Raw genomic sequence first — 20,201 nt, 5'->3', positions numbered from 1 at the left:
ATTCCAAGTCAGTGAATCATCAAACTAAATTTAAGCTGCTATTTTAAGGTTTAGAAAAATAGATTTAAAGTAAAAACAATGTAAGCGTAGCTGATACGACTGTACATGTTGCTGTCTTCACACTCAGCTTTATTTGGCTATATAACAAAATGTACGAATGAAAATCTGAGGTAAATAATATAAAACTTTTCAGATTATAAACTTGTTTCATATGAATGCATTTTTGCTCAACTCCAATACCAGTCTAAATATTAGCATAGAGAACCATTTGAACAACTGATCAACTGGTTTAATATTTGAAACACCAGCAAAGATGCATGACAGTATTATTGTTCCCGTTTAACATGTTCCCTAAGTGGTGTACCACATGTTAGCAGTTGATCTGTGGTGAGATGTAACAGATGATAATAGAGATGAATCTGAAAAAATACCCTTCACATTCCAGTCTGTACTATTATAACCTGTGAAAACACTGGTCTATAACTGTCGCATTTGGTCACCAAGAAAATGTCTTAATCCAACACAGCACTCCTGTAAAAGTCACTCTCTTTGAGGCGAGGCTTCAGCCTTCCTCTCCATTAGCACACTTTTTCTCTCCAGTCGCACACTGACCGGAGGGAAGTGAAACACGTTGAAGGCGGTGTTGCTGTAACCTTCTATGAAGGCCAGAGGCTGGTGAGTGTCCTGGAGTCGATGTATTTTGGTGAAATCAGCCTCCATCAGCAGGTGAGAGTACTTCGTGATTTCAGGGTTTGAGGGATTCATGTCCTCACGTTTGTCATATCTGTTTACAAAAAGGAAGTATTTATTATTAACTTTAAATTTCTGTATAACACACATTAGATGTGAGTTCAACATAGTAAACACTGACCTCCAGTTTCTGTTTTGCTCCAAGAACCGTGATACTCCAGTTTCAGCAGCGTAGGTGTCAATATGAACAAACACGTCTAGAAGAATAAAACATAACACATTTTTTGAACAATGACGATTATACAGGAATTTTGTAAAATTAATCAAAACGATTGTTAAGATACATTTTTAATTGTCTCCTACACAACTAATGGTTTGTCACACATCTTGTGCAAATTAAAAAGCTTAAAATAAAACAATAACAGGTGAAGTAATCCAAGATGTACCACAAGGAGTGCACACTGTCCATTTTATTTCTTGAACATTTCAAATAAGTTATTGGTAAAATGGCTGATCGTCCAAACTTCCTGCAAATACAAATAAGCTGATAGTGACTCGAACCTGCAGTTGCCGGCAACAGCTTGTGTAGTTCCTGCATTCCGCTGCCCCCCGGGTAGTTGTGGTGGGAAACATAGAGACAGATGCTAGAGTACGCTGCATTGGTCAACAGCTGGCCAACCACAACCACAGAGCCCAGTTTGTACATCCAGGATTTCTGGTAGTTGCATAAACTAAAGCACACAGAAAAAAGAAAACGAATGAGGAACATGTCCAGAAGCCTTCATCTAAAAGAGAAACTACTAAGACATTCTAGCTACTTTTTCATGCTCTACTGTTTCCTTTGTATCCTAAACATCAGCTTTGTCTGATTCAATGATAATGACCGGTTAATGTTTTCACTGTAAACATTGGGGGTTTCAATGCTTTGACTTGCATGAAAGAGCAGCCTCGGGCAGCCACCAAACTGAGCACTGGGAAAGTGTATATGATGAAGCGCAGCTCCTTGTGGGGCAGCAGCGAGTAGATGAGGATGAAGCCGACAGTGGGAAACAGCAGCAGTCTCATCCGCCTGTCGAGAAGGCCGAGGGGGACAAAGAGAAGTGTGCATCCCAGGGCCCGGGGCACAGCAGAGTAGAAGTACCAGAGAAAGGGGGAGGTTTACTGGGGAGAGGAGTCAAGGAGAACTCAGGGGAGTTGAGATCAGCCTTGATGGTTTTTATTTAAAGCATCATGGAAATGTACAGGTGTAAATGAAAGGATATTCCCCAGCTGGAACTTTTGTTGAGAATAGTGTTGTACCACAAAACTTGACCTTCAGGCCACAGGAACTTCCCCCAAAAGAAGGAGTCAACAGCCACTGTCAGAGCTGAAGAAACAAAAGAATCTAAATAATCTTTGTGCACATGTTCAGTTTAGATAAAAATACTTTATTTATACAATGTGCATTCACCACTCACCCAGGGACAAGATCCCGGCAGGAACTGCATAGTAAAGCAGCTGCAGCAGCCCCAGCTTCCTGCTCAGCAGTGATATCAACAACATGAGACCCATGAAGATGCAGAGCTCTGATCGGAACACGATGATGACTAAAGCAGAAAGGCTGATGAAGCGGCCATATTTCTGAGCCATCCAAGATGTGAACGCTAAAAGAACTGGGAAGAGAAATACTATCATCATTGGAAGATGATTAATTTCTGGATGATTAATACTGGTTTGTCTTACCTATTGGTAGTGCAAATACATTAGGGAGTGTCCTGGTGCTGTAGAACATGAGGTGAAACTGTGACGCACATGTCAAACAGAAGAGCCCTGCAACTGTGGAGCCAAACTGCCTCCTCACCTCTTTCTGCATGTGCCACAGTGCACCGATGACGCAGACTCCTAGGGAAGCTCGGACTGCACAAAACACATCAAAAAAAGACATATTTAAATGCTTTAAAGTGACATTTATTTTAGTAGTGAGATGTTAGTGATTTACCGATCAGCTGTGTGTAGAATTTAGGTGCATCCAGCAGCGAGGACACAAACACAACAGGGGAGGAGAGTATGGAGAGGAGAAGGGGGCCAAGGAAAGTCCGTGGCACCACACCAGGGAATTCATGGTGGTCATACTGAAACACAGAAAATCACAAATGCAGCCAGAACATAACACAGGAAATATGTTATCACTTCAGTTTTTAAATTTGCTCTTCACACGGAAACAACAGCCCATTTAGTAGCTCCTCTGCGGATTTTGTCACATGGTCTTGAGCAAGACACGGAAGATCACCCAGTTGTCATGGAGATGTAGATATTCAGATTTCCATTTTCAACCAGACAAACAGGTCGATTCCGACTGCTGATGAAGACTGTGTCATGTGATTTAGATGAAAGCTACAACATAGCTACAAAATGGACCTTGGCAACTATTACTGGTTCAGTAAAACCCTGAAAATGTATGATTGGGGATTTTTAAGATAAAAAGTATTTTAAATATGAAATGTATCTATTTTTACCCATATGCTAATAATAAACACACATATATTATGTTATATGATATTATATGATATGAACAGGGTGTATTTTGTAAGATTAAAATGTATAGATTTGAACAGATAACTTTTTTTCCCTCAAACAGTACAAGCTTCTTTGTTGTTATCTATTTTTTGCACAATTATATTGTTACATACATATATAGATACATATATATCTATATATATATATAGATATATATGTTGTGGCTTTAAATAATCAAGCAATATCTTCGTCTACGACTGATATTATTATAAAAACTGTATTTGTAAAACACATAATAACTGTGTCAATGTAAGTGTGGTCTGTGTAAGATATTCACTAATGTTTACATTAAAAATGACGTCACTGAATGGTGTTGTGTACAGTAAGCTTGTGGACGTCCAGTATATAAATCTAAAACAGCTCCTCACCTTGTCGAAGTCAAGTCTGTGATATAAAATGTCGTGCGCCGCTTGTAGGTTGAAGCTCTCCTCGACCTTAGTGAACGGGCAGATGAACAAATGCAGCAGAGACACAGAAATCAACAAGACGAGCAGAGGAAGCCCCAAAACTTTTCTCTTTTCCGCCATGACAGCTGAGAGCCTGCAGTCACTTCCGGTCCTCACCGGAAGCTACGCCACACGACTTGTCGTGTCATTAAAACATTTACATTATTTTTGTAGTCGCAGCGGAAGGGTTGTGATTAAGAAAGAAATTAAATAATTCACTTAAATTTAAAATGAAGAACACCATTAAACAAAACAAGCAGGTTTCCAGACATTTCCACGTGCGGAATGGTCTACTTGTCCCGCGCGTGGCGGCTTGTGATTCGTTAAACCTTTGAGTGACAAGGGCAGAGAGCCAATGAGCGCAAGCCACAATTGGAGCAAGGGAGCTGACGCGGAAACTACAACCACACTTACCGGCATGTAAATACAACCGAACTGCGCTTTACATAGACAACGTTTACTGATGTTTAATGGTAACTCCACCTCGTTTTGATGAGAGGGAATCGAACTGTGTCCCGATGTGAAAGAGGTGTCTGCAGTGAATGGTAGAGATGCTGTCCACAGGTCCACAGCTGCGGCTGCTGCAGCTTCTCTCCTGTGTTACTCTGCTTTTACTCTTTAAAGGCAGCAGCGCCAAGAGGGATTTTAAAAGCGCCTGCAGCACATGTCAGAAAATCACTGAAGACTTCAGCAAGGTCAGTGAACGCAGCCAAACATCTGTACTGTGTTGGTACACAGATAAAGAGGGAGCCCTGGTGCTCCAGCTTTCAAATGTCTTCAAATGTCTCAGGTGTCCTCCTTGTTTGTCTCTGAACCATCATGACTGTGGTGTTTGTGTTCCAGGGCTTTGAAAGAACAGCAAAGCAGAACTTTGGTGGAGGCAACACAGCCTGGGAGGAGAGGAAGCTGTCCAAGTATGAGACGAGGTGAGATGGTGCATTCCGACAGGTCACACCTCAGCACACCGCCAGATTCATAAAGAGCAAGAGGAATCTGATCAGAGCAGCAAGAATACAGAAAGTGACACTAGAGATGTACGTGCAAGTCTGAACCTGGTTTATTAGATATTGAAAGAGCTCTGGGAGAGTCAGTGCTGCTTCAGATGAAAAACAGTATGAAAAGCACATTGAAGTCAGTTTACACAAGGTACCTGCTCTCGGTGAAGACATAAAATAATCATCTGGCTCAGATGTGAACAATGAGGACACCTATTCTGATATTTAATGAGACATTTTAGTGACAATATTGTTCCAATACTTGAAAAGATCTAACTAACCTTACAAGTTAAGAGTCACATTAACCTGCCCCAGTGTCACCAGAGCTGTGTTTGCTTAGTTTACACCGGAGCTGCAGAACGTTGCACTGAGCACACATCAAGCTTATCAAAGTTTTCAATCTTTAGCTGACAAGCGGCTGGTAACGGAGGCAAACTTTCCCCATCTGGCCTGAGTCATATCACAGAGCTGCTGCATCCCTCTGCTCCAAGTCGTATTCTAAGATATTTTAATTAATAGTGTTTTAATGCAGAATTGTATCTGTGTTTTTGTTTCTAATAATAAAAATAATACTTCATAGCACGTCTTAAAACAAAGTTACAAATAAAAAGTCAAATTAAAGCAGAATAATACAAACTTGAATTGGGTAAATTATGATAAAAGTACGTTTTTAAGGTTTGATACAAAGGAAGCTGACCCGGCCTGCTGTATTTCCTCAGGCTGTGTGTTCCAGAGCCTCGAGGCTCTGATCTCAACAGCTCCGTCCCATTTCACCTGAGGTTGTGTGGAGATAAAAGCTACAATATACTGAGGAGTCAGACTATTTAGTGCTTTATAAGTAATGAAAAGGAAATCCATTCTAAAAATGGACACAGCAGCCTCGAGCAGCCACCAAACCAAGCACTTGGAAAGTGTATATGATGAAGCTCCTTGTGGGGCATCAGCAAAAGTCCAACTTTAAACTGTAAGAAATACTAATGTTAATTGACATCAACTGATATGAAAGTTTGCATCTTGATATCATTTGTCGTTGTCCCTACATCATGCATTTACACACACACGTTATCTCCCACGTGCTGACAGTTATTGAAACAGTATTTGCCCCGTCCATTTTTTCACAGTGAGATTCGTCTGATGGAGATTGTGGAGGGCCTGTGTGACAGCAGCAGCTTCGAGTGCAACCGCATGGTAGAAGAGCACGAAGAGCATTTTGAGACCTGGTGGTTCAAGAGGTGAGAGTTCGTTCATGCAGAAACATGAAGAAGTTTCAATGTCATCATGTTCCGTCTCATGAGTAAGTTGGAAAGAAACACTGAAAGAGATCTCACCTGCTGAGTTATTTGTGGATAGTTTTTGTTTCACTCAGTACAATGTGGTAACCATCATCTCTTCCTGTTTTGTTTCCTGTCGCGTTGCAGGAAAACAAAACATCCTGATCTGCATAAGTGGTTCTGTGTTGAAACCATCAAAGTGTGCTGTCCAAAGGGAACGTTCGGTCCGGACTGCAACGGTGAGGAAAGACACACGCACAGTGGCGCTGTTTGAGTATGATAGATATACAAAATGACCCTGATCACCTGAGGCAGCAGCACCAGTGTTAAAATGTAATGTGCGTGTTTCTGATTCTCTCTCTCAGCCTGTGTCGGGGGCTCTGAGAGACCATGCCACGGAAATGGAATGTGCGATGGCGATGGGTCTCGTGGAGGGGACGGAAAGTGTAGCTGTAACCACGGTTACGAGGGGGAGTTCTGCCTCGACTGCATTGAAGGCTACTTCAACGAAGTGAGGAACGACACCTTCTCCCTTTGCACTGGTACAGGATCCCTGACATGTCACCGGCCTTCATTTAAAACATGTCGGGAAGTGATGACTTAACCTGTTTGGGCTTCACTTCCTCCTGCAGAATGCGACTCTTCTTGCAAGACCTGCAACGGAGGAACCAGTCAGGACTGTGATGAGTGTAAGGACGGCTGGGAGGAGGACGATCAGGAAACTTGTGTCGGTAAGAAAAGATAATCCTTTATCCATCCCACAAGGAGGAAATCTGTAACAACAGTTTTTAAACCAGAGCTGTGTGATTATACTTAAAACATGTAGATCGTATGATGCCTCCATGAACAGGATATCTCAAGAACGCCTTGAGATCATTTCTATGACTTTGAAACAAGTCATAGAAATGTCACTGTAATCTCTCTGTTAAACTGCAGATGTGAACGAGTGCTCCCAAGATGCTTCTCCGTGTGAAGAAGATCAGTACTGTCTCAACACAGAAGGCTCCTACTCCTGCAAACGTAAGACGACTCATACGAAACCTTTTTTATTTTTAAAAGCAATATGTGCTGCTGAGAGATTCAGCATTCACAAAGCTATTTCTGTGATGTTTATCAAAGAGAGAGCTTTCTGTGTTTGTCCTTTACAGCTTGTGATAAAGTCTGCTCTGGCTGCACTGGAGAAGGTCCTGATAAGTGCCAGGCCTGTGCCGGCGGTTACGAGGACGCAGAGGGCACCTGCACAGGTATGATGTAAATAATGGATTGTTTGAAGGGTCACACTTCTACATGTGTTGTGTCACCTCAAGAAGAATTTGTGAGTCAGTTCAAAAACAGTTACAAACAGTTGCTACAATTTTAAAGACATTAACGCATAAGTCCGAAATTGTTGGTTAATAAATCCATGTTTTGCTCACGGTCAACAAATCCCATTAAAAAGATCAAGATCAACATCATGTTCGTTATCTATAAATACATGAGAATTAATAAAACAGATCACAAGTTTAAATATAAAAAGAAAAAATCTAAGTAGTAGTTTTTTTGGCTAATATTACTCAACAGCTCATTGAGTCCCATCACTAATTATGTTAAATATTCAAATTATATTAAATTACATTTGTAAATTTTTTAGCCCGTTATGTAAATAGAGGTTAATGCTTTACTAGTGCTGCTTTCATCATGTGGTTGTTACATATTCTGTCCACTAGAGGGCAAACCAACATTAGGCTACAAATAACCATTTACTATTATCAAGTAGTAACGAAGCCGAGACAGTGAAAATGATCTGTTGACGTCAGACCAGCAACAGTTCAAGTTTGTAATGTCTGTATCTGTAGAATATTTATATATAAGAGATGTGAAAACATCAACTGGAGGGCAGTTTTTTTTTCTGGTGTTTCACTCGCTCTCTCTCCCTCTTTCCATCTCTCTGTCTTCCTTCCATACATGTTATGTGTTATCTAATTCTAGTCTTAGTTCACTTATCACTATTATGTTTTTTGTTTTCTAAGACATGGATGAGTGTTCCCAGTCAGAGCCGGTGTGTACGAAGGAGAACCAGAAGTGCTTCAACACTAAAGGCAGCTACGTGTGCATCTGTGCGGTCGGCTACGAGGAGGAGGACGGCGAGTGTGTGCAAGCGCCACAGCCAGGTGAGTCAGTGTTGAATGTACTGTTATTTCTTCAGTCGTATTGTCTGCTACAAGGTTTTTATACAAACAGCACAGGAAACCAATTGAAAACACATTCCATATTATAGATACGATATTGTCAATATTAAAATTGTATATACTTGTTCTCATCAAATTATTATTTACACATGATTATATTTGCTTTAGAAAAAGAAGAGGAGACAGAAGCCGAGGAGACGAACACAACTCCTCGTGCAGAACTTTGATGTCTGGGACCATTAGAGGCAAATCAGTATGAAGCTGATCGTTCTTAAAATCGTCGACGATGTGCACTTAAAGTACCAGCTGCACTTAGAACCAACGGAAGCTGCTACAACAGTATTTTCCAGCTGTGGACCATGGATTACGGGACAGAAAAAAGAGACATTTGATGCTCTTTGTACGCTGGTTGTTGTTGCTTTTCTCTGGTGTGCACAAACTACCACTTGTCTTTATTTGTTGTATGGTTTTAAAATTTGAAAGCGTTTCAATAAAGGTGAATACATTTGAATTTAGGATAAACCCATGTCAACAATGTGTGTTTATTCTGTTGTTTAATACTTGTCTTATATATTCTTGGAGAACAAACGTAGCAGTTGCAGTCCTCATAAACGGCCACACGATGGCAGTCTAGTCATATGAACCATGGGATCTGTTTCACTTAACTTAATCCAAATAAGACATCATAGAGCATTTTACCTCCTTCCCTTCATAATTGTTTTTGTTATACCACAGGGATTACAATATATTATATTATACAGAATATATATATATATAATATACATATATATGTTATTTATATATAATATACCTATAAGTGCCTTATTCTTGAGTTTAGAGCATTTCTACAAATAATGTTATCACACAACTTTACCTTTGACCAGAACCTCTTTAAATCTCCTTATCTCAGACTTCTTTTGCTCTTTTTTCAAAAAGGCAGCTCTGTAACCACTCAGAAGTTAGGAAGCTTTTTGGAAAGACCTTCCCGTGGCCCCACTCGGATCAAAGCATATTTTCCTAACCCGCGTCTCACCTTGCAATAAGTCTTCCCAGCTTCCTGCGGGATGATGTCAGCTGTTTTGACTTGACAAGCCTGCTGAAGGTGGAAGGAACATCCAGTTGAGACCTGTCTGAGCTGGTAGTCAGGCAGCAGAGATGCAATCATGGTACAGCTGTGTCCTAATTCAGAGGCTGTATGTTTGAAGGCCGAATGCATCACAGACTCGTTTCGAAGGCTCCGTCAAATGTGGCAGAGAAATGCATCCTTCCGTTCATTGCGTGACAGTGACGAAGCTAATGTGGTGGCCACTACAAAAATACCCAGGTAACAAGCTGGTGACCCAAGAAAATCCTCTGTAGCCCAGAGTCGTCTCACTTTGTCTGAAAGAGGAGCTTTTGAAGTAGAGTCCTTCAAAGGATGTAGCCCCTGAACTAGGACACGGGAAAAGAGGCCAAGCCAAAGCAGCAAAAGTAAACAACAATCGTTTCTAGGCAACCTGTGAAATACATGTATCATAAGTAGATGTAGGGTTTAAGTCTGTCTCTATGGGAGAGGTCAGGAAAGATGAGAACACAAACAGCAGAGAAAGCAACAGAGATCGTTAGCATGAGTCAGTGCTCAGATTAGACATCAGTCAGTGTGTCTACTATTGATGCTACAATACCCTCCTTGGTGAATCATACCTTTATAAGAGCAGATCAGAGATGTTTGATATCCACATCTGGTCTCGGTGATGAAAGCTCTACCAGGAAAGTTTTTGATACCATGAGTTATAATCACCATAGATTCACCTGGCTCCTCTGACTCACCACAGCTCGACTTACTTCCTGCACAGTGAGAGAGCGTGGCAGCCGGGATTCAAGCTCATGATCTGTGACCTTTCTGTGCTTTGTCATTTGTACTGATCACCTCCTACAAAGACATATAAACTGAATGCAAATGTCCGAGCTGGAGCCTCCGGATTATCTGCAGACTTTCTCCACCAGGCCCACTAGTATAAAGTCCGCAGAAAGTGCAAAGAATCCGATTTTTTAAATCTCTGCATGAGGAAGTGGAGCCACACAAGACAAGATGTGCTGTAAAGATAGATAGCTAGATTACTTTATTCATCCCTGAAGGGAAATTAAGTCGTCATAGCAGCCAGTATATTTGAATAAAATAAAATACAATACAATAGAATAAAATAAAATATTGAGGTAGAAAGAGTAAAAACAGAAACAAGATAAATAGGTAGATAAGATAAGGTGCAGTGGCAATATGATGGTAATAGTACTGATGATATGATGGTAATGTTATTGTTAGACAGTATATAAAAATAGTACAGTATATATAGTATATAATATAACATAATATATATTTATATAGATAGTAATTATACCAATATAATAGCAGTATATAGTAATAATGGCAGCAACAGTATATATATAATAATAGTAAAAATAATAATAACATGTATATATAACATATGTAGACAGAGTGTGCAAAAAGACAGTATTATTGTATAAAAAGATATATAATATTAATATGGTTTAAATTAACACATATCACATGTGATGTGAAGTAAATGTTCCAGTATATGGAGCGGAATGTTGTACAGGGTACACAGTGCAAGGAGACAGGTATATTTAGTGCAGTTCTGTGATGGTGGCTCTGACAGAGGTAGATGAGTTATAGAGTCTTATTGCGGTTGGAATGAACGATTTCCTGTATCGTTCCTTAGAGCAGCGGTGTTGAATGAGCCTGTGGCTGAAGCTGCTCTTTAGTTTGTCCAGTGTTTTGTGGAGGGGGTGAGAGGGATGGTCCATGATTGCCAGCAGTTTTGCCAGCATCCTGTCCTCCACCACCTCCTCCAGGGTGACAAGCTTAGAGCCAACCACAGACTCAGCTCTCTTGATGATTTTGATTTTGTCTTGATGCCCGCACCCCAGGACACCACAGCAAAGAAGATGGTGCTCGCCACAACAGACTGATAGAACATCTGCAGCATCTTGTTGCAGACATTGAAGGACCCGAGCCTCCTCAGGAAGTAAAGCCGGCTCAGGCCCTTCTTGTAGACAGCCTCTGTGTTGGTGGACCAGTCCAGTTTATTGTCCAGTGTGACACCCAGGTACTTGTATGCAGGTACCACCTCCACATCCGTCCCACCGATGCAGACAGGAGAGGGCAGGGGCTTGTTCCTCCTGAAGTCCACCACCATCTCCTTCGTCTTCGCCACGTTGAGCTGCAGGCGGTTCTCCCCATACCACTTCACAAAGCTGTCAACCAGGTCCCTGTACTCAGCCTCCCTCCCGCCCTCAACACACCCCACAATGGCCGTGTCATCAGAGAACTTCTGCAGATGACACGACTCGGTGCAGTGCTTAATGTCAGCAGTGTATGTGATGAAGAGGAAGGGGGACAGTACAGTTCCCTGGGGGGCCCCGATGTTACTGATCAGACGATCAGACACACAGTTCTGTAATCTCACAAACTGTGGTCTGCCCTTCAGATAGTCATCGACCCAAGTGATGAGGGGAGCACTCACCTGCGTGCCCTCCAGTTTGGCCTTCAGCAGTCTGGGCTGGATGGTGTTGAAGGCGCTGGAGAAATCGAAACACATGATCCGGACTGAGGTGTTGGGTCTGTCCAGGAAACAAAATCATGTGATCTCAGCAGAGGGATTAATTATTAATTTGTCACTTCCTGCCTTTGTCTGCTTGCTGGTTTGTTGCTGGTGTGAATGCGTCTTTGCAGAAAGCCTCCCGCTGCATTGTGCACGTGTGAAAGTCCGGACCCAATTCTCAGCTCATGTCTGATACAATTAGCATTTATGCGTCGTATCTAAAAATTGCTACTCTCATCTAAAAATTTAACAAGATTTTACATTTGAGTCTCAGAGCAAATAGTCCCAACCATAGATCGTATGACGTCTCTACTTCCTCCCATTATCCAGAAATGAAGCAATAATATACAGACAAAGGACTTGCACAGTTGGAGCTACTGTGCAGTAGTGATTGAGACATGGAGCCACAGTATTGAAACCCCAGTATTTAGGTTTGACATGCACTTTGACTTTTTTTACTTTGGTCCTCGTCCCATCCACTAACGTGGTGGAGGTGGGTTTTATGAGCTGAACTGCAGTCAGCCAACAGGCTGTAAATCTCTGTGTTTGAGACACTTCACTTTTGGGGAGTTTAACATTAAAGATGGCAGAGAGTGTTTCAGTTTCTTAATTAAAATTTTCAGTGTTTTGAACTCGTAACCTTTTTAAGACACTTCCTCTCACCACTGGGTTTGTCCACTGTTGTAATTAAAATTATTATTTACTCCACATGCCGGCCCGCCCCTTTCCTCTGTCCCTGTTTGGATTCCACTAAACGAGCATCAAGACATTGATGTTGGTGTTCGTGTGTCTGCACATGCACACAACTGCCCGTGAGTGTGTTTACACTGACTGCAGCAGCATGTGCACAAATACTCTGTGGTTGGAGGGGTACCCTGCTCTTTTCTCTCCACTTTGTGGTGGTTTTCTTCTGCCAGTAAACCTCAGCTGTGGTGCACATGGTCCAGCTGTAGCGGGGTGACCATGAGGACACTGACAGGGTTACTGAGAAAGCCCAGGAGCACACAGAGCACTTTTGCAATCTCCTCCACGCTTGCTCCTCAGTGCTTTTTATCCTAACGGGCCAGGACACCCTGCCTTCCATTCCCCGGGCATCAAATTATGACTCTGATTCTCCTCTTCATCCTCATTCGTCAGCTAAATCTCAGGGCTGCTGTTTCCCAAAGCTATCCTGAGACAACAATCTCCTTTGTTCCATTGTAAGGCAGCGGTGACAGAGATAATCACAGTGCTGAGATGCATTGAGGGGAACTGCACACTAAACTAGAAGCCAGATGTGGCACCATGTGCTTCTGTCCGGCTGTCAGTGGTCTGCACCGTCTCTGATGTCGGGCACTCCTTAAACTCGCTGTCCCCTCTGATGCGGTCGGGTCTGCCCTCCCTTCACCCAGCTGGAAAGCTCCACCGCCAACAATTAAGCTGGACAAATTGGAAACTCTGCCGGGCAGACGCAACTCAAATATAGAACTTCTCAAGGTGCTGTTTGGGAATCAGCCTCAGTGAATACACTGACTCCGACAAGTTGCTTTAGAAAAAAAGTAAAAGCATCAGATGGAGCTGGGGCAGCATGTGCAGCGATACAACACTGATTGAGAAGTGATTTAAATATAGATATTCTTTGTTGTCCGCGAAAGGAAATTCATTTTGCTCAGGTCATAATATACAGATATGAAATAAATAAGACAGTCCAATACAAACACTTCTTCTAAAGAGACCTCTTCTAAAAAGACAAACTTGATTTTAAAAGAGATTTTTTTTTTAAAGTAATGCCCACGACTGACATCAACCTTAACTAAACTTAACTTTTATGCTTAGCAACATTAGCATTCAGCTCCAGCTTCAGTCTGGCCACCCAGCAATTGTCCATCATTCACAAAATGGCAAAATGGAACAAGTTGGATTTTGTCTTTTTTAAGATCTTGGACTTTTGTGCAGCACCCTGAGACAACTGTTTGTTTTGATACCGTGCTATATAAATACATTTGATTGATTGATTGAAAATGATGCAGCGGCCATGATGCATACATATGTGTAAATAAAATGATGTGGCCTTATTCATTTGATGTTTTCTTCACATAAAAACCTTGACTAGTGTAGCTTTAAGTATAATTTCAATTAATTTAAATGTTAATTGAGTTTGGTGTGTCTTTTTAATTTTTCTGCTTAAAATCATCAGTGTTTATTTGTGAGGAGCATGTTGACGAGTAATTTTAATTTAATTGAAGGTTGACCTGTTTTACTGTAAAAACAATTTAAGCACAATTATTCAGCGATAAAAGCTAATGAGTGAAAATAGAGGATTTGCACTGTGTAAATCACGCAGCTCTGATCATGCAGAGTCTGAGTTTACAGTGTGTGTTTTGGATCTAGGTTGACTTTCTGTTGGGCGGAAGCAGTAATGTAAATCTGAATTATTTACATCATGAAATAGCTTTTTCTTCACAACAAGGTGCCTGGAGCAGCACAGAAATAATACATTAGCTAAAAACACCAGTGACACCAGCGTTTTCCACTCACGGGTAAAAAAAACCAACTATATTCTACCTGGGATTGTTCTGTTCACTAAGATTGTAAAACCCATCCAAACACTTTTAATTATTCAGCATGTTATGTGGCCTTGCAGGTTTATTGTGCTTGAAATGAAAAGAGAGAGAGAAGTCCTTTTTTCATCTATTTTAATGTATCTCCATGTTCTTTATATCTCATGTGCAGATGTTGCCTTGAAAGCTAATGCACTTTACTAGAAATATACAGCAATCAGCCACAGTAACTGGTTTTAGTGTTGTGGCTGATCAGCGTATTTCTGTGACCTGTTTCGAAAGAGTTTATTCTGAACCATCAGTCAAGGGACTTAAAATGTATATATATAAAATATAAGAGCCTTGTGAATTTCTGTACTGTATTCTGTTATCAGAGAATTATTAATGCTGGTTTCAGTTTAGTCACTTGCACATCAGTCTCCCAAAGAGAAATACAGCGGCTAAACAGCTTCTCGGTATTTCTCAGGGGAGCGGGAGGAACAGGAGGATGAGAAGGGAGCAGGAGACAGGGAGTGGCGGGGCAATCGCTGGCTGCTGCTGCACAGAGATGTTGCAGACAGGTAGGATGGATTGATGTTGCACTCACCTCTGTTTGATCTGACAGGCAGAGCCCAATGTCCGTGCATGTCTGTCTGCCCATGCAGGCATCTGTATGTGTGTGTGTGTGTGTGTGCTTGCGTAACAGTCCGATAAGATTTGGCGTGTGTGTCTGTTTGCGTGAGGCTCTACAGTGTGACTGTACTGTCTGGCCTCTGATCTGTTCCACCCATCAGGAATGAGAGGAGACAGAGAGGGCGACTTTGATCTCCTGGAGATTTTGTTGCTGCCGTCCTCTTTCCTAAAATCTTGGTTTTTAAGGACTCCAACTCAAAAAGGAAAGAACGCACATAAATCAGCTCAGTGCTGTGCATTTTAGTCTTTATTTATTACCCTGATTTATACGACACACTTACATTAAAAGCTCTTAATTGACACTCTAATCCATTTCCCCCAACAAGTAGAGGCTTTACTGTCATTCTTACACTGACATGAAATAGCAAATGCTTTTAGACTGCTGTGTTTACATGCACTCATGTAACCAGGTTACATTCGGCTTTCTTAAGTAAACGGTTACTTAAATGTCACATAAACAACAAACCTGAGCCTCATAAGAACACCGAAAGTCACAATGATGAGACGGTGGTAAGGTTAAATTTCATCAAAGAATAGCTTATAATATTCTTAAGTATTTGAAGAGAATGCATCGCAATGGCGTCATTTTTAAAAGGTTGTCTGGGCGCCTGTTGGAGGAGCATGGAACAAACAGCAAACTATCGAAGAAATAAAAATGATACAGTCTGAATACAGGTTCACAAAACTGGACAGTTGATAACATGGCATGGTCTGATAATCTTGAGTTCTAGTAAATAGTTTATGTTTACCACCAATTTGTGCAGCAAGGAGGCAGGCACATAAAACATGTCCTCCCTGTGGCGAAGAAATGTTAAGGTGTAAAGAACAAGGTAAAACAAACCTCAGCAAGATACAGTATCAGAGATTGTGTGTGACTTATTCACACCAGTTGTAAATGTGGATGTTTTTCTATGAATAGTTTGTGTTTTGCGTTGTTAACCTATTTGAGCACCTGCAGCAGCATGAACCACAAACTGCCTCCCCACATCAAACACATATTTCTCTGTTGGCGTCGGACACAGCTTCAAAGCACTTTTCCGAAAACCTTTTTCTCTACAAAACAGTTGTAAACCCCGGTGGAAGCAGAGGCCCCGCGTTCGCTTCTACCCGCCGCGGTGTGCGTTGCCATGGCGCCCAGGCGGTGTTGACACTGGAGGATGTAAACACACTTGGAGGAGAGGGAGCAAGGTGGAGGAGTGCAGGGGAGAGAGGGTGTCTCACACACACACAGGCTCAGACAGACTACAGTGGATTAGTGTTTAGGGAGAGTGGGAGGTAACAGGTTTAATGCTGTGTGTAAAATAGCTGTGAGAAATGCTCTGTTGAGAAACAGACTTGTTGTTATCTGCTGCATTTTTTCCTACTGGACTCAAACGCTGATAATGTGACATTCTGATTATTTCAAACACCTATAGTTTATATACGTACAGGGAAAAGACTGGTATTTAAATCACACTTAGAGATGAGTAATCTCGACATTTGCCGCTAATATTTTTAACAAACTTTTTGCAAAAAGTTTTTTTGGCCATTTTTTTGACCTGTAAACACAATATTAACATAAAATCATACAGAGTTGTTGACTAATATGATGGCAGACTTTCTAAAGATGGACGACATGACAGCTCACCAAAAGTGAGGCCATAATGCTGGCTGGCTGCTTTATAGGAAATAACCCCCCCACCTCATCCACGTTAGCAGATGGGACTTTGTCATGATTGAGAGCTGAGTCTGACTCGAGATTGGTTAGGGCCATGTATAATCAGGATCTAGATGACCAATTAATTTTGGTTTCATTTCTGGATAGTGGGAGGAAGTGGAGACACCTCATCCATGGTTTAGAGCAACATTAGCATTTTGGCAACATGTCTTAAAAATGCCAAAATGCTCAGAGAGGACTACAGCGTCAAAATTATCTGTGATTTTGTCATTTTGAGCAACCCCTGTCATGTTACACACAGTGTTTTGATCCATTGTTTATATAAATATACTGATATATTGATGAGTGCAGCTTTAAATTTCTTATAACGCTATTTTAGGGATTTCAAAATATAATGCAACCTTTAATATTTATGGAGACCGTGGATACAATTCAATCAAAACTCAGTGACAATGTCGAACACTTACTGAAACCAGCAAAAACCATCTACAGAGCAGAGAGATGTGGGTGATGGAGTTTCCAGAGTTACCGAAGACAAAGACTGCATTACAGAGGGAAGATGGATATTCCAAAAACAATAAGATATACAAATAATTATACAAAATGCAGTATGGTGTCCTACCTTCTGTAATTGTATTTTAGTTGTGCAGTACAGAGGCTGCAGGGAATGGAAGGTGCTGTGCATAAAGAACAGTTCATTCTTTTAAGTGTTTAAAGAGGACAGATGTATGCTTCCCTGCACGTCCTCCTGCTGGAGACTGTGTCAGACTCACATGCTGTTCTGAGGCCACAAGTGAAAGACATGGCTCTTGGGTGACGAGTGGGTTGCAAACAGCTCCACTAGCATGTATAACTTCAGTCTCACGCTCTAAATTGTGTGTTTCATTGTAAATATGCTCAATTTTCTCTATATTCTATTTTTCAATGGCAGTCACGCTCCTGTTTTCGAATCTCAGCTTCGCACAGGCCACTACTCTTGGGTCATCAAAACATTCTCACGTCTCCTTCCAGCGTCCTAAACGTGACTCTGTCTGATCCGCGTTTTATTGGGTGGTTTAGGGGATGTGTTTCCTTGCAGCGTAATAAAAGAGGACATGAGTCTCTTATGAACCTTCAAAGCTGCACGCGAAAGCATGAAAGCAGAGGCCGGCCGATCGCCACAACAACAGCAGCAGGCATCAATTCCAGTTTTCTCCTCATTATAATTGAGTGGATATGAAACAGGCCCCGGCTCTTGTGCCATTTCTCCGTGGAATTCATTTCCTGGCTGGTATCGGTTCATATGGCTTTTGTTTTTTCTGGACGGGAACCCTAGAAAAGAGAGAGAGCTGCGATCACAGGAGGGCTCAGCAGCTTAGCCTCGCTGACCACCCCACTGATGGCTGTTATGCAACTGACGGGGCTACCTTCGGTCAGCGCGAGGGGTGATTTGCGTTCAGCTCAGCAAACTCAGGGGAAAAACAAAACCCTTTTTCTTCAAGATGGCAGCATGCATAATGACACATGCTCCAATTTGAAGGTTATGTCGACATTAGCGGTAATCAAACCCTAAATTTCCCTCAGGATCAATAAAGTATCTATCTATCTATCTATCATTCTTTTCGTACTGCAAAGTGTAAATCTGACAATCAGGTTTCCAGGAAAGAGAACAGGGTTTTGTATTGAAGGCTGTGCTGATGAGTCTGCAGTCAGAGAGAGCAGCAGTGCTGGGTCAGCTAAGCCTTGCCTGTCACCTCTCTGTCGGCTCAGCACTTTCGGACATGTATCTGCCATGTGGAGCTGCAGGGCCGGTGACATGCCACTCATTCTCCACCGAAGCACGCTCTGCTAAAGCCCCTCGCCTCCTACGCCCCCTCCTCTAACTTTTCACCCTCATCATACTCAAAAATGTCCAATTATACAAGCAACCGAACCAGGATGGTTCCAGGTATAACCAGAGGTATATATCCCTTAATATTGTCAGTGGTTAAAATTCATTTCCATTTTTAAAGACACCTGTGGAATGAATATCTTCATTTATTTCATGTATTTTTGGCTTTGGGTGGCTCTTCCTGCTCCAGCTGAAAAGTCAAGTTCCTGAACACATTTTTACCTTCACCAATGTTTGTTTCTTAGTAAGTTAGCAGCATTAGACAAAATCTACTGGACACATAAACACAAAACGTGTTAGAAGAATGCAGAATGAGTCTGGGAACAACCCATCACATTTTGGTGTGGATCCAGGAATTGATTTTCACTTTAACCCCGTGTTTTTCAACATTTTCTTTAAAAAGGTGGACATACATTGAATATAAGTGGACCATTGTGCCTCGTCAGAGGCATGGGCTCGACCATGTGCCATTCTTCTACTTTGTGTGTTTTCTCTCCGTTATCTTTCGTGTGCATTGTGCCCTTGGTCCCCCACAGAGAAAACCAGGAGGGTGAGGCCTGTGCCCATGGCTTTACACCTTTAGACACAACTGTATATAGTTTTAAAAACAAGTACATATAGACAAAAGTAAATGAAAAATAATTAAATATCATAAATAAATGAAAATGCAAATTATTTTACTTGTATAACTTGTGAATGCCTTTTTATATTTCCACAGTTATTTTATTTTTCTTTAACATATCTATTCATCTTATCATGGCACTCTTATGGCTCTATACTTTACACTGGGTATAGAAAAGATAAATATGCACTTCAAGTTGGTGGTGAACATACAGCACTGACCACAGGGAGGCGACCTTGGTGTGAGTGACAGCCAGGCAGCTGTCCCACATTGGCCTGCACATGCACAACGTTAATAGCCATAAACATCTGGACACACGGACAATTCAAAGGCTCGACACAGCTGTAGACAGGAATCATCCAGCAGAGCGTTTTCCTCCAGGCGGCCTGTGTGTGCTGGTCTGAGTTGGTGCCAGCATGAGCGTTTTTCGCCTCAGGACCCAACTTTAGTTTACGACGGGCCACTAAAAGACATTGATCCTCACTGTAGTTAAGTTAGCAACAGCATGACTTCACATTATGTTCTCTTCTGGTAGTACATAGCCTCAGGTGATGGTCCTCAGTAAGAGTGTTGCTTGTTTATATGGAGCTGGATCCAGATTTAGTGCATACCCTGATTGTATTCTTGCATGCAAAATTGTACATGTAAGGGGTTGAGTTACTACATGCTGCCAGGACCACAGCTTTACAACCACAGCTTTACAACCACTGAGGTTGAATAATGGTGACATCGACGCACCCTCCATGTTAGACCTGCATGCAGGCGTTTCCCAGGTATGCAGAGAGGAGAAGAGTGAAGAGAAGAGTCCAGCATTCAATCCCATTGTTGAAAATGTAAATCCAGCTTGTGACCAAATGACTGCAAGTCTCGATTTGGCAGATTTACATAATGCTGGAACCGAGTCGGTTTCCCGTAGCCAACCTCGAGCTTCTCCAGTTTGGCCTGCATCCTGTCTTTGCTTCTGGGACTCTTTAGCGATGGCTGTGAATGGCTCTGGTAGCAAAACGCCATGGAAGTGTGTCTGACTTGTAGAGAATGAAGGCAGTGAGCTGCCCACTCGCCAGCCTGCTGCGGCCCCCGCACACACGTGCAAGCAAACACACACTTGCGTA

General features: G+C 41.8%; 2 protein-coding genes across 3 annotated transcripts; one reads left to right on the top strand and one right to left on the bottom strand.

Moving 5' to 3' along the window:
• Window positions 1–112: 112 nt before the first annotated feature.
• alg12 (ALG12 alpha-1,6-mannosyltransferase) lies at window positions 113–3,816 on the bottom strand. 2 transcript variants are annotated; one of them, XM_069520220.1, is made up of 9 exons: window positions 3,615–3,816; window positions 2,669–2,801; window positions 2,413–2,586; window positions 2,148–2,357; window positions 1,954–2,056; window positions 1,625–1,849; window positions 1,252–1,421; window positions 872–947; window positions 113–784 (listed from the first exon to the last, which is right to left on the bottom strand). In XM_069520220.1, exons 1-9 carry the CDS (start codon window positions 3,771–3,773, stop codon window positions 541–543), a joined length of 1,494 nt encoding a protein of 497 aa, XP_069376321.1. In that variant the 5' UTR covers window positions 3,774–3,816; the 3' UTR covers window positions 113–540. The 2 variants fall into 2 exon arrangements, with proteins under 2 accessions (XP_069376321.1, XP_069376322.1); XM_069520221.1 differs by having other exon boundaries at window positions 2,148–2,342; window positions 3,615–3,815.
• Window positions 3,817–3,902: 86 nt separating this feature from the next.
• Window positions 3,903–8,648, top strand: creld2 (cysteine-rich with EGF-like domains 2). The gene is made up of 10 exons (XM_069520223.1): window positions 3,903–4,387; window positions 4,536–4,618; window positions 5,809–5,919; window positions 6,106–6,197; window positions 6,324–6,500; window positions 6,591–6,689; window positions 6,895–6,978; window positions 7,107–7,202; window positions 7,968–8,108; window positions 8,295–8,648. The coding sequence occupies exons 1-10, from the start codon at window positions 4,235–4,237 to the stop codon at window positions 8,351–8,353; spliced, it is 1,095 nt and encodes a 364-aa protein (XP_069376324.1). The 5' UTR covers window positions 3,903–4,234; the 3' UTR covers window positions 8,354–8,648.
• Window positions 8,649–20,201: the final 11,553 nt, after the last annotated feature.

Source organism: Paralichthys olivaceus, chromosome 23 (assembly GCF_024713975.1).
Source record: "Paralichthys olivaceus isolate ysfri-2021 chromosome 23, ASM2471397v2, whole genome shotgun sequence".
Classification (NCBI taxonomy): domain Eukaryota; kingdom Metazoa; phylum Chordata; class Actinopteri; order Pleuronectiformes; family Paralichthyidae; genus Paralichthys; species Paralichthys olivaceus.
Note: the sequence above shows the minus strand (reverse complement) of the source record. Positions and strands in the feature narration are given on the sequence as shown.